Genomic DNA, 17407 nt, shown 5'->3' on the forward strand with positions numbered 1-17407 from the left:
TATTATACAAAATATCATTTTATTTATAAAAATATTCTAGCCTAAAGTATAATATAATAATAATTTACAGTTTTTGAGTACCTATATAATACTTTTTGGTTACCAGGAGTATCCGAAGCAAGGAAAAAGCCCCAAAATGATTCAGAAATTAATAAAATTCCAAATATACTTTTAACGATTGTTAAAATTTCTTTGGGAAAATTTGTAAATTTCGTCAGCGTTGCAATGAAGCCTTTTTGAAATCACAAAACGATATTAAGTAGAAGATGGTGCAAAAAGAAGAAAAAAATTGGGGTTAGCTGAAACTGTTCCCCAATACGGCAGAGAAAATTGTTTCTAATTAGAGTAGGCATGTCTTTCTAATCGAAAGAGGTGCCTACTTCTCTGTCGTACTGGGGAACACTCTTCCATCCTACCTAAGATGCTTATTGTGGTTAGAAAATAGTTCTTTCGTTGTTAGTTAATCGTCTTCAGTTAAGTGCACTTTACATCAACAATAAATTGAACAATAAATTGACCAAGTTATTCAAGGCCAAATTTGACGTGTTCTCAAAGCACAATTTGACATCCAAGTTTGTTCGTTATTAACTTGACGCCAATAAATTCGTGAATTTCTTGAAAGCAAAATTTTCTTGTCCTCAAAAAAATTGAAGGAACTTGGAATAAATGTTGTAAAAATGTCAATATTTTCAGTAGTACCAATGCAATGATTTTTTTATTAGAAGCTTTTGAATGTCGTTTGTTTCTTTGTTTGAGTAAAGTGTTTGATTTGAAACAGAATAGAATAGAACAGATTAATAAAATAAATAAAATAGAGAGATAGATTAGAATAGATATATAGTATAAAATAAACTGAAATAGAATAGAGTAGAATATAATAGAATAGATGTAATATATATGTAGATACTTACTAATAAAGTATTTGATTTAAAACAGAATAGAGTAGAATGTAACAGATTAAATGAAATATATAGATAGATTAGAATAGATATATAGTATAGAATAAAGTAAAATATAATATAATAGGTGAAATGATTGTGAAAAGCAATAGTTTTAAGTACCTAGGATCGGTATTACAGAGTAATGGAGAAATAGATGGAGATGCATGCAGTAGAATTAGGGCTGGATGGATGAAGTGGAAAGAAGCGAGTGGTGTGTTGTGACAGAAAAATTCCAATGAAGCTGAAGGGAAAATTCTATAAAACAGCCACAAGACCGGCTATGATGCGCGGAACTGAATGTTGGGCAGTGAAAAAGAAAGCAGAACAACGAATGCATGTGGTGGAAATGAGAATGCTTAGATGGATGAGTGGAGTGACAAAGAAGGATAAAATTAGATATGAGTATATTAGGGGAAGTCTAGGTGTGGCACCAATTGATGCCAAAATGAGAGAGCATAGGTTAAGATGGTTTGGTCATGTTCAACATCGAGACGTTAATCACCCAATACGAAGAATAGCTGAAGTGCAGATTCCTGGAAGGAGTAGGAGAGGAAGACCAAAGAAGACGATAAGGCAGGACATGTTGGTAAAGGGGATTAACATTGATATGACTCAAGATAGAATTGTGTGGAGAAATGCAATTAGGGAAGCCGACACTGCATAGGGATAAGGCAAAGAGAATGATGATGATGATAATAGGTGTAATGTGTAGATACTTATATAGAATAGGTTTGAAATAGAGTAGAATATAATAGAATAAAGATACTATATACCTACATCCCTAATAGCACAAGGATGTCCTTCACAGACTTTAGGGAGGTCCGTTTTCGTCCAAGGAACGTCCTATTTTGGTCCAAATGTCGCGCTACCGAATGTCTGTTGGACGTCCACTTAAGGTCCGAAGGGACGTACATTGGACCTTAATCGGACGTCCTAGGGGACGTAAATTGGACCTTAACAGGACGTCCTATTTTGGTCCAAATGCCACGTTGCCAAACGTCCAATGGACGTCTACCTAACGTCCGAGGGGACTTTCAGTGAATGTCAATTGGACCTTCATAGGATGTCCCAGTTTGGTCCAATGTCTTGCTGCCGAACATCCATCTAACGTCCTGAGAGGACCTCCGGTGGACGTCTAGCATCGATATTTAGACCTGTGGAGAATGTATGGTGGGAAATAAAAAATATATTTTTAAGGAACTTATATTACATCTTATATTAAATTACAATTATTGGATATTACATTATTTACATTAAATTACAATACACTTCTCCAAGAAATTAACGCACTACCTTAAAAATAGGGCATTTTTGATGTCTCGAATTTTCTAAACCTGTTGTCTCATCTGAGTGATTTTTTTATAATATAGCCTAGGCTATAGGTTACATCCTTAAGCTTGTCATGCACTGGTAGCTATACTGTAATATATGTATATTATATCATATCGCTCTCTATAGTAATGAGTGAGCCTGCAGACAGGGAACTAATGGTTCCATATGTGCAGGCTCACTCATTACTATAGAGAGCGACGTGATATAATATATATTACAGTATAGCTCCCCGTGCATGACAAGCATAAGGCAGTAACCTATAGCCTCAGGCTATATTATTATAAAAAAATCACTTAGATGGGACAACAGGTTTAGGAAATTCGAGACATCAAAAATGCCCAATTTTTAAGGTGGTGCGTAATGCACTGTATATATAGGTAAACTTATATACAGGCTGTAACAAAAATAAAATTTTTGTGTTTATTTAGTTGGCTATCTATTATAGTGTACAATCATCTAGAATATTTTGAACAAACTAAAAACATGAATATATCATCGAAAAAATAATAAAAAGGTCTTAAAATGCTTGGTTAGATATTAAGATCTAGTTAAAAAGAAACCAAAAACTGTATATTTTCTACAGAACGTAGATTATGAATTTTTAAGCCAGCTAATCCCATTTATTATACAGGGTGTCCCGAAAAGATTGGTCGTAAATTAAATCACATATTCTGGGACCAAAAATAATTTGAATGAACCTAACTTACCTTAGTACAAATATGCACACAAAAAAAGTTACAGCCCTTTGAAGATACAAAATGAAAATTCGATTTTTTCGAATATATCGAAAACTATTAAAGATTTTTTATTGAAAATGGACATGAAGCAATATTATTGCAGTAACATCTTAAAGAAAAATTATAGTGAAATTTGTGCACCCCATAAAAATTTTATGGGGGTTTTGTTCCCTTTAACCCCCCCAAACTTTTGGGTACGTTCCAATTAAATTATTTCTGCGGTACCATTAGTTAAACACTGTGTTTTTAAAACTTTTTTACCTCTTTCTATTTTTTCGATAAAGCTCTTTTTATCAAGATATGGCTTCTTTTTAAAATGGTTCAAAATATACCTAAAAATGTAAATCATAAATAAATTTTCATATTATTAGTCTCTACAATCGTACTTAACCATATACAAATATGTGGTGGATTTGACAAATATTCAAAATATCACGATAAAAACTGACTTCAAAAAAGTACTAAGAGGCAAAAAAGTTTTAAAAACATTGTGTTTAATAGTACCACAATAATAATTCAATTGTAACTTACACAAAAGTTTGGGGGGGGGGGGGGTTTAAACGAACAAAACCCCCATAAAATTTGTATGGGGTGTCGGGTGTCCAAATTTCACTATACAGTGGAACCTCGATTATCTGTCTCTCTATTAACTGTTAACCATTTTGTAAGAGAGACTAAAAACTTTTTTTACAGTCACCTCCTGTTTTCATATGATATTTTTTGACATGTTTTGTAGTAAATTCAATTATCTATTTACTACAAAACATGTCAAAATTTACATGTGAAAACAGATGACCCTAAAAATGGTTTTTCGTCTCCTACAAAATTCATGAAAAAGCAGATAGGAGGTATTGTCACATCACCGACGATATACCAGAAGTATATGTGGCCATACCAAATAATACATCCTTGATAAATATAAACATTTTTATTGCACAAAATATATATATTTCTATATATATATATTTTTTTCCATAATCATCACTACGATGATGATTCATTTGTATTGAATTGTACATTGCAATTCTCTGATGTTTGGGAAAAAGGGCTTAAGTCAGAATTGCACATCGATAATGTTTTGATGATTTCTGGACCAGAAAAATCGGCTCTTTTTATTGGTACATACAGTTTAAGTCTGCAACACTTTTTTTATGGTCCAGAAATCATCAAAACATTATTGATGTGCAATTTTGACTTCAGCCCTTTTTGCCAAACATCAGAGAATTACAATCTGGTCATAACTGACCAATGAGCAATTTTAATTTAACCTAAATTACTACTGTTCCTTAAAATGAAGAGCTTACCCTATAGCGTCTCTTATCTAATCTAACAAGATCGTGCACTATTCTAACATACACAGGCACACAAGCACTACGCTCTGCTTTTCACTATCACCTATCACTCAAACTAGTTCAAAAGGCTTTGTCCTCTTCAATCTTCTAGTTTGTCCAGTAGTAGATATCGAGGAGCTGGATTTCCTCAATATTCTCATACTTATGAAGTTGTTGTTGCTCATGACCTCCTGCTATCTTCTTGATGACTATATTATCCAGGTTCCATTCCTAGGTCTTGATATTTGTTTATAAAGTAATATCTTATTATGCATCGACAATGTGGAGTTTCTTCCAACTAGTCAATACACTTTTTATAAGTATCTTTCTTTTGCCTTTCATAGCCACAACAAGGCTATAATACGTTTCCTTCCTGGTTTTTTTGTAGACCACTTTCAGCTGATTCTAAAAAATTAAAATGAATGGTAATTTTTCTATTCTTTACAATTAAAAATCAAAAGAAATAGGAAATAGGTACTACTATTTACAGGTAATAATATGCATAAATAATTCGTTTCCTAAAGAATACAGAAAATTGAAAACGTTTTTATAATACTTACATAATTGTTTAAACAAAAGAGACCCAGCCAGAGAAAAACTAACAGACAGAACTGCAAAAAAGCCACTAATTTCCATTTTCCCACCCCCTTATCTTATATGCATTTTCCAATCAAAATTTTTAGGTTGTCAATGTTGTCATGAACATGAAAGACTCAACCTCAACAAATAATAATAAACAAAAAGCTCTACAGCTCTACTTCCACTTCCCGCCAAATGGACACAGGTTGGTGACACTGAATTCACGCCAAATAAATGAAAAAATAGAACAATTTTCTTTTTCGTCAATTTCTTCACGTGAAGTTTATAACGAACAAACTTAGATGTCAAAGTGTGCTTTTACACGTCAAATTTGGCCTTGAATAACTTGGTCAATTTCTTGTCCAATTTATTGTTGATGTAAAGTGGACTTTAGTCTTTTGGTTTTTATGGAAAGTCGTCTCTAGATTTCACCCACAGTTTTAACCCCAATATTATGGACGATACATTTACTAGTACTTTCTGTTATACCAAGAATGGACGTCAATTCTTTTTGTATGTGCTTTAGGATATTATTGTTTACTGTTTGTTGGTCATGGTATTTGACATTTTGAACTTTCTTCTTTTTTACTCCTGGTTTGTGGATCAGAAATGCGTTGTCGAATACTTGGAAATCGTAATCTAACATACACAAGTGGAAAGCCTGAAAAAAAATAATAATAAAATAAAATAAAAAATAAAATCATATAGTCAATTTTTTATTTAGGTACCTACAGACAACAACGACTACAGGCGACAATATCACTACGGGACAATATCACTAATAAGCCATACCCTCAAAATATTTCTAAAGGTGATTTACGGAAGATTATACAGAAAGTTAGAACATGATATGGATGATACCCAATTTGGGTTCCACAAAGGACTTGGAACAAGAGAAGCATTTTTTGCGGTTATTGTCCTCTCTCAAAGATGCTTAGATATGAATCCTGTTTCATCGACTTCAAAAAGGTATTCGACAAGGTCCTACTTGAAAAACTAATAGAATTATTGAAAAGCAGAGATATAGACACACGAGATTTACGAGTTATCATCAATCTATACTGGAATCAAAAGGCCAATGTAAAGATAGAAGAACAAGAGTCCGAGAATATTGATATAAAGAGAGAAGTAAGACAGGGCTGTGTTCTGTCGCCAATACTGTTTAACGTGTTACAGTGAAGCCATATTTCAGGAAGCGATAGCGGAACTAAGTGAGGGAATCTCTATAAACGGAAGAATAGTAAATAACATAAGATTCGCTGATGGCACCGTAATAATGGCTGACACCCTGGAATCGCTACAAGAATTGGTAAATAGAATTAACGATTATTGCATTAGATATGGACTAAAAATAAACAAGAAAGAAACTAAATTTATGATTGTTTCAAAAATACAACATGGAAATGAAAGGTTAATGATAGAGCAAACCCAAATAGAAAAAGTAAAGGCATACAGATATCTGGGAACCTGGGTTGATGACAAAAATGATCAAAGCATAGAACTTAAAGTACGAATTGAAACTGCAAGGCAAGCATTTATAAAAATGAAAAATGTTTACAAAGACCTTCAGTTGCCTTTGTTTGAGGGCTTTAAGATGGTACATATTATCTATATTACTATACGGAATGGAAGCTTGGACATTGAAGAGACAACACGTAAGAAAAATAGAATTGTTCGAAATGTGGTGTTACAGAAGAATATTGAAAATTCAGTGGGTTCAAAGAATTATCAATTTCGAAGTGCTACGGACGTTTAAATAAGGAGTTACACAGTATAAAACCAAGAAAACTGGAATATTTGGATCACATAACCAGAAGAGAAAATATGAATTGCTGAGAATTATTATGCAACGAATGATCCAATAACCTTAGAGAATGGTTTAACTGTAGTTCATTACAACTATTCAGAGCAACAGCCAATAAAGTGACCATAGCCATTATGATATCCAACCTACGATAGGAGATGGAATTTTAAGAAGAAGAAGGCAACAACCACTGTCAAATTACATACCTACTAACAGTAATCGCATAAAAATAGAACGGGGGATAGACAAGGAGACCCAATGTCACCTAAACTTTTTAATACGATGCTAGAACACTTTTACGCCTCGTCGATAATATTTTATAGTCATAATAGCTGAGGATCTAGGTATGGCAAGAGAGATGGTACAAGAACTCGTAGCTACAGAAAATGTATGTTTAAATATAAACATCTCGAAAACAAAAATAATGACAAATCACTCCGCACAAACCTTATGGAAATTAGATCTCAGTGGATTTAGTTCATACTTTCGGAAAATACTTTTTGAAGCATCCCGATAAAAAGTTCTCATGGGCACATCTCGATCGTATGGAGGATTTTCAAGATATAAAGGCACAAACTCGGAAAATTATAAGATTTACGGGGTATTCCAATTCCCTGAGTTGCTGGTTATCCAGCAACATAATATAGAAGTTTGGATCAAAGAAAAGTACATGAAGTCTAGGATTTTTTCCTGGCTATCCAATGGCGACCTTTACTTTGACCTTGACCTTCAGCGGACGTCATTTTTATATGTAGTTTCGAGGGTTTTTAGCATTAAATTGATATAAACAGATTACTCATGGGTTTTTGGGATCGCTAAACACGAATATGTCATCAGAATTGACCTTCGGAGGACCTGCTTCCAAGGTCAATGAAAGGGGCTCTTGGAGTTTCGAGGGTCTTCGGTCTTCGGTACTACAGTGATGCAAACGAATTACTCGTAGGTTTTTGGAGTTGCTGAACTCGAACACCCCATCAGAACAGACATCGGAGTACCTGGTGGTGCACGGCATGCTTTGGGGATTCGAGAGCTTTACTAAATTAATGTAAACTGATTACTCACAGGTTTTTGGGGCTGCTGAACATGAATACGCCATCAGATCTGACCCTCGGAGCATCTGGTATCTAAGGCAGGTCTTCTTACGGAGTTTTGACAGGTTTCGGTATTAAATTGATGCAGATGGCTATTACTTATGGGTTTTTGGGGCTGCTGAACACAAATACGCCATCAGAACAGATACCGGGGTACCTGGTGCCTAATTAAGGCATGTCATCTTCTGGGGTTTCGAGAGTTTTCCGTTCTAAATTGATGTAAGCGGATTACTCTTGTGTTTTTGGGGTTGCTGAACACGAATATGAGTTAGATAAAAGACTCTGGAGTATCTAGTGACCACGATTGTCAGATATAAATTGTCAGATAAATTGTCAAAGTATTGTCAGATATAAATTGGATTGATATTATTTATAAATAACACTGGGGAACAATTTGAAACTTAATTTCTGTTGAGTTAGATTTCTTAGCTGTTTTCTATAGAATTAGGCATGCTAATTTCAAAACTGTTCTTAGTTTTCTTCTATCACGTCACGTTCTTTTTCTATGGGGGTGGGGCTCCTGGTGGGAGTAATGACGCTCTGATAACTGCAATTTTTCTAGACTTGCCTGTTAAATTCAGTTATGTCTGTTATATTGTGGTGAAACGTTGTGTTTCGGTTAGCAGTATTTAGTATTTTGTTACTGAAGTGTATAGAACTGCCCACATAACAATGATGTTCGCATCATGTTCTAAGCATATCCTACCAACATTCGTCGAAGTATATCCTTTTTAGTATATGCGTAGTACAAGCATAGCATGTACCATAAAAAACATTCTAAATTTCATGTTCTTTGCATGTGCTTCGAAGAATATTCTTGCACCGAATATACTGAGCACATTCGTGTACGTAGTATATCGGAATGTTCGTAAAAGTTTATTCTTAGAATATACCTTAATCGAATATTCTTAGTATATGCGTTAGTATATGCAAAAGTATATGCTTAACACATACTTGTATATACTTTTAAAATATCTTAAAAAGAATATACTGTATGTACCTATAGGAAGAAGAATAATGTTAGCCTATAGATTATCAACTTCGCGTTAAGAATAATTAATAAAATTTAGGTATTTTGGTAGGTACTACTGAACTATCTAATTCATCATTTTTTTAAACCGTTTTAATTGTATGGTAAAAAAGTTTAAAACTTAATTCTATTGAAGAAAAATGAGAAATTCTCGTTTCGTTTTCAATTGAAATGAATACACCATTTTGATTTGAGTTTATACCATAAAAATATTTTTACCTATAATTTTCGGGAATCCGGAAACGGCCATTCATTGTCATTCTGACCCTTGCATTGCATATTTTATACCTGCACAAGGGAAGGGGCTAGGTAACAAAAAGGCAAAATATGAAAATAGTTTCCAGTACAGTTAAGGCTAAGGCATTTATGTCTACGCTGTGAGGACGAAGCGACTGTATTTCTAGCTACAAGGACTAAAACATTTTAAGAACATAAAAGCAGCTTGAAAATAATAAATTCATATTGGTACTTCAATATTTCCTAAATACCTAGTAAGTAAAAGTATGTATAATGTATATAGATACCTATAAATTTTAGTAATTTACATACATATTATATTATATATTTGGCTATTATATAATTATATAAGCAGCATTTTTATTTTGATGTGCACATAATAACTAAATATATTACTTATATTTTATATATAGGCTACTTACCCATATAATATTTATTATACATAGGTATCTATATAACTAACTAAAGTTTATATATTTTATACTTACTTTTTACGTAATATTGTAGAATGTAATAATACATTCTCATATGCAATTAGAATATGTAAATATAATATATTAGTAGAACCTAGGATGAGATTGGGTGATGTTGAAAACATACTTCTGAGAAATATAGCACATCCTTGGAATATTCTTCCCATATACTAACAATATGTGCGATAGTACATTCTAAGTATATAGGTACATAGAAGGTATATAGCACTTCCTTGGAATATTCTTCCCATATACTAAAAATATGTGCCCTAGTACATTCTAAGTATGTAACTAGAAGGTATATAGCATTTCCTTGGAATATTCTTCCCATATACTAAAAATGTGTGCGATAGTACATTCTAAGTATATAAATAGAAGGTTTATAGCACCTCCTTAGAATCTTCTAAAAAGTATGTTCTTGGTATATACTGAAAAGAAGTGCGGTAGTACATTCTAAGTATATACATAGAACGTTTAAGTACTGTAATGTAGTATATACTCAGTATATGCTCTGCACATTCGCAATGGTAATTACGCATATTCTAAGTATATACTTTTTCTGAAAAGTATGTTCTATGAATCTACTAAGAACATGAAATTGTTATGTGGGTGCTTAGTGTGTTTGAACTGTCTATCTGACTATCCAAAAAAGCTTCAGAGCTCTTAGCATCACGACTCAATGAGAAAAACTTGCTTGAAAAGGGTGCCAAGGTATCCTATTTTCGAACACGAGAAAGGGCATTTCTGCAATATTTTCAAAGTGAAGGTGGATTTGTGTTTGGCCATAATGTAAGTGGTTTAATGAAAGAATTGGGAATTTCAAACTATGTATAACGCATCTGACTCGAGACTGTTTATAGATAGCTCAAAGTGGAGCCTGAAATGTGTTCTCCTCCATAATGGAAATTTATTTGGTTCTGTTGCATCATGAAAGCACGGTACCGAGGTAGATGGGATGTACATATGATGGCTGACTATTTTTGGAGCATCAAGCGCGAATGTACACAAACTGAACACTCCAGAAAAAGCCATAAACGCAAATTTTTTTCTTAATTTGTCAGTAATGTTCATTATTAAACAATTTTATTTGTATGAACTCGATTTAACTTAAATTAAATGATTTGTAAACTGTATTGTAAACTGATTTTTATTTTACGTTCCTTTATATGCATGATTTTTGAGGATATCCTGTAGTTTAAAAAGTTGACGTGATAGAGAAAATCTGAGGTCATTCTCAGATTCAGACGCCAAAAATTAGTGAAAAACAAGTGTCAGATCTAACTCAACAAAAAATGTGTTCCCCAGTGTAATTAAAACAATTGAATAGCACAACATAGTTATTTTAATAAAAATCTACAAATGGCAAAAAAAAAACTTTTGACCAATTTGTATGCTTTCTTTGAACAGCAACTCAGAAGACCTCCAAGTACTCGGTGTGTAGCACTCCGTTTGCATCAATTTAGTAACGAAAACTCCAGAATATGACGTGCCTTAGGCGATAGGTGCTCCGGTGTATGTTCTTATGGCGTATTCGTGTTCAGCAACTCCAAAAGCCATGAGTAATCCATTCGTATCAATTTAATGCCGAAAATTCTCGAAACTCGAGAGGCTGAATAACTGTAGGCATCAGGTGCTCCGTATGTCGGATCTGATGGCGTATTAGCGTTCAGCGAGCCCAAAAAGCCATAAGTAATCCGTTTTTATCAATTTAATGCCGAAACGTCTCGAAAATTCAGAAGATGACGTGCCTTAGGCACAATGTGATTCGTGGGTCGGATCTTATAGTGTATGCATGTTCAGCAACCCCAAAAATCTAAGAGCAATCCATTTGATTCCTCCGAAACTCCAGAAGATAACCTGTCTTAGGCACTAGGTGCTCCTGTGTCTGTGCTGATCACGTATTTGTGTTAAATACGTATATAACTAATTCGTTTGCATTAATGTAATACCGAAGACCCTCGAAACTCCAGGAGCCCCTTTCATTGACCTTGGAAACCAGGTGCTCCGGGAGTCGGTTCTGGTGGCATATTCGTGTGTAGCGACATCAAAAAATCCTTCAGTCATTCATTTGCATCAATTAAATGCCGAAAACCATCGAAACTCTAGAAGTTGAAGTCCCTTACAGTGGCCCTGGCCACCACGTGCTCCGGAGGTTAATTCTGATTGCATATTCGTGTTTAGCGATCCCAAAAACCCATGAGTAATCTGTTTATATCAATTTAATGCCGAAAACCATCGAAACTCTAGAAGACGACGTCCGTTGAAGGTCAAGGTCAAAGTAAAGGTCGCCATTGGATAGTCAGGAAAAAATCCTAGACTGCTAGTACTTTTCTTTGATCCAAACTTCTACATGTTGCCAGATAACCAGTAAGTCAGAGAATTGGAATACCCAGTAAATCTTATAATTTTCCGAGTTTGTGCATCTATATCTTGAAAATTCTCCATACGATCGAGCTGTGCCCATGAGAACTTTTCATCACAATGCTTCAAAGAGTATTTTCCCAAAGTATGAACTAAATCCACTGGAACGTAATTTCCATAAGGTTTGTGCGGGGTACTTTGGCATCCAACCAGAATATCGGCATTGGTGGGAAAGAAATAGAACTCGTAAATAGATATAAATACGTGGAACATAAAATTATGATTGGCAGAGATAATCAGACTCATGAACTGAAGAGAAGAATCGGTCTTGGGTGGGTAGCATATGGAAACCTGAGAGAAACTTTTAAAAGTGAGCTTTTCACATGCCTAAAGAGAAAGGTATTTGGTCAGTGCGTCCTCCCAATCCTAAAATACGGAGCAGAAAAACTTACCTTAACAAAAACCTCGGCTACCAAAGTGAGAGTCACACAGAGAAGAATTGAATGGTCCATGTTAGGAAAAGCTCTTCGAGACAGAATAAAAAACGAAGAGGTCAGGAGAAGAACCAAGGCGACTAGTGTCATCGAAAGGATAGCCAGGACACATAGTCAGAATGACAGATGGGCGATGGACAAAGAGGTTATTGAAATGGAGACCAAGGGGACACAAGAGAAGCGTCGGTCAAACACCTACAAGATGGACTGACGATTTAAGAAGGCAAAATACAAACTGGATAAGAGCGACGCAAGATAGACGGGGTTGGAAACATGAGGAGGCGGCCTACGTTCAGCAGTGATTAGGTAGTTACCTCTTCTTCTTCTTCTTTTTGTATAGACATGACTCTGTCGGTTTTTTTTTACTTACTTGACACATTTTATTGCCTTGGCCTTCCCAATTCAATCTCTCGTCCCACAAAGGTTCCTTCTGTGTACAAACGAAGAACGGCTCCCAAATCTTCTGACGACCTTGCCTTTTGCATGACGTAAAAATGTCAACGCTTTGGGTCTCGTTACTTTCAATCCACAATTGCATCTTTGGTGGATTGTGGCATACGGCGCAGACTTTGGAGTGAAAACCAAAAGCGGATTTATCTTTTAACATTCTTTGAAGCTGCGTTTTTGTTTCTGGAATCTAAAATAAATATCTAATATGTATAGACCAGTCATCAGCGGTAAAAAACTGTAAAACCGTGGAATTTTGAGAATCAACCCTGTTTTAATGACAATTTGGATTTAAGCTCGATTGACCCTCTTTTTCAAAATTTACCCTATGTCCAACCGGTTTTTTGTCCAGGGGGTGAAAGCAACCCCATCTAGGGGATGAAAATTTTTTCAACCAAAATACCTATGGAAGTCCATAGATTGACCAATTCTGAATAAATTTTTTTCTATAAAATTTTTTGCAAAGTTGATACTTTCCAAGTTATTAGCGATTGAAACTATGCATTTTTCATTAAAAAACTCACGTTTTATAACCGTTTTTTATGAATAACTTAAAAAAATTTAATTTTCTAGAAAAAATTTGTTAATAACAAAATTGTAGCTAATAAAAAACAAAGATATTCGCGTCGGTAAGACCTATCTAAACCAAGTAACGACTAAGTTATTGCTCTTTAAAGGATGGTTATTTTCAAAGAACCTCGAAATGGAGAACCTTCAATCTCAAATAACTTGAATGTGCTGCATTTTTTGTGAAAACTAAAGGGACATATTTTAAATATCGTTAAAACCCTTTCAAATGCGCTCTGAAAAAAGTTTTTTGCATAAGAACTGACTGACTTATGACATAAAGTCGCTCCCTGCTTTTTCTTTTTTGAAATGTAACAATTAAACCCTTGTTATTACAATCCGAATAGAAATGATTAGCTTTCCACTTGAAATTAACTTCATTTAGGTATAATTGATACGATTCATGTGATTTGACCGGTTTGGAATACCTACATGGTTTATAAAAAATAGTTGCTTAAATCGAAAATGATATTTTTATAATTAAAAAAGAGTGCATTTTTCTTAAATAAACCTAAAAGTATTTATGATACAAAAACAAAAAAAAAATCAAAATTTTCTAAAAAATACTACAATTAATATTTGAAACATTTTTCATATTATGAATACTTTTCGATTTATTTAAGAAAATGGACTTTTTGTTTAAATTATAAAAATGCCATTTTAGATTTAATCAACTATTTTTTTCCAAACTAAGCATTCCAAACCGGTCAAATGACATGGATCGTATCAATTGTACCTAAATAAAGTTAATTTCAAGTGGGAAGCCAATCATTTCTATTAGGATTGTAATAACGAGGGTTTAATTGTTGCATTTAAAAAAAAGCAGGGAGCGACTTTATTTTCATCATAAGTCAGTCAGTTCTGAAGCAAAAACTTTAATCAGAGCTCATTTGAAAGGTTTTTTAATTTTTAATGAGCTTTAAAAGATGTCTGTTAAGTTTTTCCAAAAAATTGCACCACATTCGAGCTATTTGAGATTAAAGGTTCTCCATTTCGAGGTTCTTCGAAAATAACCATCCTTTAAAGAGCAATAACTCAGTCGCTATTAGGTTTACATAGGCCTTTCCGACGCGAATCTCTTTGTTTTTTATTAGCTACAATTTTATTTTTAGTGATTTTTTCTATAAAATTAAAATTTTTTTAAGTTATTCATGAAAATCGGTTCTAAAACGTTAGTTCTTTCAATGAAAAATGCATAGTTTCAATCGGCAATAATTTGGAAAGTATCAATTACATATAGGAATGTATACAAAAAAAATTATAGAACATAATTTACTCAGAATTGGTTAATTTACAGACTTTCATAGTTATTTCGATTGAAAAAAATTTCATCCCCTAGTTGGAGTTGTTTTCACCCAACAGGGCAAAAACCCGGTTTGGCGTAGGGTCGGTTTTAACAAAGCTTAGAAATACTACCTAAATCCAAATTTTCAAGGAAATCAAAGTATGAAAGATATTAAAGATATAAATGTAAAGTAGCAACTATTTATTGTTTGGCATTATTTTTTAAGGCCATCGGTACATAATTCGCAAATATTTTACAGCTCTCCCTACTTTTTCTGTCTTTACAAGGCAAATCACGTGTGGTAAAATTCACACTGGTATGGATATGTAAACATTACTAGAACACAGTATAGGAGCAATTCTCCTATACTGTGACTAGAACGTCATTCTACTTGACAATGTCATGATTAACTTTAAAGAGATGGCTTTTGAATGTTCTTGGACAACTGTTTTATTTGTATAATTGCAAATTATTAATTCAGTTAATAAATGTGATAATTTTTTCAATACCTATGTATTCAGTGATTGTAAAAATTTATATGTACAACAAAAACTAATACTCAATCGAGTAAAGAGGAAAAGTGTTAAGTGATTTTTTAATAATATATTTATGTACTATGTACTTTAACAACAAAATACTTGGATCACAGAATATATTATCCTGATGTATTCTCTGCTTGGATCTTCCACAAATAATACACAATAAATAACTTTTTAAAGTTCACCTCTTAAATCAATTATTTATCAAATACACTATATTATATCAATAGTATTTAATCAACAACTCAAAATATTCCCGATGCCATGTCAAATATTTAAAATTGTCACTGATGGTCACTGTCTGAGTGCGTTGTAAGACAAAGATAGATTTGGAAAATATTACCACGGACATTGTATTAATTTTTTTCGAATCCTGAAAAAACCAATAAATACTTTTGAAAAATTTAAACGCAGAATGAAAGACTAAATTATTACCGAGGGCAGTAAGTCCCTTAGAATAAATAAAAAGTATATTTTGAATAAGATATTTGAAATTAAAAATCACACTAAATTTTCTCTTAGTTTTTTACCCCTGTAACTTATTACAATAAACATAGAAGTTCTCAAGGACTTTCGGCCCTCGCTAATAACGTAATCTTTCATTCTGCGTTTAAATTTTTCAAAAATACATATTAGTTTTCTCAGGATTCGAAAAAAATGAATCCCCATTTGAATAGCATTGCAGCCGAAAATACGTACCCATCCCCTTAAGGATTTCAATGTTTTTCAAGATTAAAATTTTTTGTTCTTCCTATATATTGTTAAACTCTTGCGCAGCGTTTCTACCATTCTTGGTTATTTTCTTATGCTCTTCTTCATTTTACTTATCTGTTTTTTCTCTGCACATTTTTATGGGACTTGAATGCCAGAGAGGAGTTATTTGCTTTTAATGTGATACCTCAAAGATGCATGGATATGAATGTGGATGTGAATGTTTGTTACGTTGATTTTGAAAACGCATTTGACTAAGTAAGACACGAAATAATAGTCCAAATTCTAAAGACAAAAAACATAGAAAACAGGAGCTTACGAATAACAACAAACCTTTACTGGAATCAAAGAGCACAAATTATAATAGATAACGAACCCAGTTCAGAAATTGAAATCAGGAGAGGTGTTAGGCAGGGATGTATAGTATGTCTCCATTACCATTTAATGTTCATAGTAAAGCCATTTTTGAGGAAGCATTACTATCTCAAAGTGAAGCAATAGTAATTAACGTAAGATCTATTAACAACATAAGATATGCAGATGACACCGTGATTATGGCACGCTCTGCTGAACAACTACAATTACTACTAAACAAAACAAACAGCCTCTGTGAAGAATATGAATTAAAAATGAATATAAAAAGGCCAAATACAATACATGATAATAACTAAGAAAACAAATACACAAACAAGCATACATTTGGGAAATGTACCGATAGAAATAGAAAGGGTTGATAAATACAAATACCTAGGAACCTGGATTTCAGACAATAATGATCAAACAACAGAAATAAGGGCCAGGATAGAAATAGCAAGAAATGCGTTTGTAAACATGAAAGCACTTCTCTGCAACAAAGACCTAAGATTAGAACTGAGAGTAAGAGTAAGAGCTTTGGGATGCTACGTGTTTTCGATACTGCAATATGGACTTGAAAGCTGGACAACGAAGCAGGAATACGCAAATAAGTTACAGACTTTTGAAATTAGGTGTTGTCTAAGCTTGGACACAGAAAAAAACGAACACGGAAGTATTGCGAGAAATGAGTAAAGAATACGAAAATATAAACACGATAAAATTTAAGTGGACTTTACATTACATGATTTATCATGTGATTTGTCATATGACTTGGTCATGGAGTGAAATTTACATGTTTACACTATGTGATTTGTCATATGATTTTGTCATAAGCATTGTGTTTTATTATAAGCATTGTCATGCGGCTCGTCATGGGCCAAATCATAAATATGATAAATCATGTAGTGTAAAGTCGACTTAAGAAAGTTACAATATATGGGACAAGTAATGAGAGGACAGCGATATGAAATGCTAAGGCAGATAATACAGGAATAGATAATAGGAGGAAGGAGTGCTAGTCCAGGGAGCATCTGTTTTGAGATGGACGTTGAGAGGTGACTCAAATTTTTTTGCAAAAATTGCTTGGAAATAAC

The 17407-nt window shown here is 33.5% G+C and overlaps 1 protein-coding gene across 1 annotated transcript in view; it reads right to left on the minus strand.

Annotated features, from left to right (window-relative positions):
- Positions 1-17407, minus strand: part of LOC114325116 (beta-1,4-glucuronyltransferase 1) — a 32163-nt gene continuing 14756 nt past the window's right edge. Inside the window, exons 3-5 of the mRNA XM_050650960.1 lie at positions 12781-13047; positions 5315-5581; positions 1-478 (exon numbers count right to left, since the gene is read on the minus strand). Coding sequence (XP_050506917.1) covers positions 5342-5581; positions 12781-13047 — 507 coding nt within the window. The 3' untranslated portion in view covers positions 1-478; positions 5315-5341. The remainder of the gene's footprint in view (positions 479-5314; positions 5582-12780; positions 13048-17407) is intronic.

The sequence above is a fragment of the Diabrotica virgifera genome, chromosome 5, assembly GCF_917563875.1.
Source record: "Diabrotica virgifera virgifera chromosome 5, PGI_DIABVI_V3a".
NCBI classification, from domain to species: Eukaryota; Metazoa; Arthropoda; class Insecta; order Coleoptera; family Chrysomelidae; genus Diabrotica; species Diabrotica virgifera.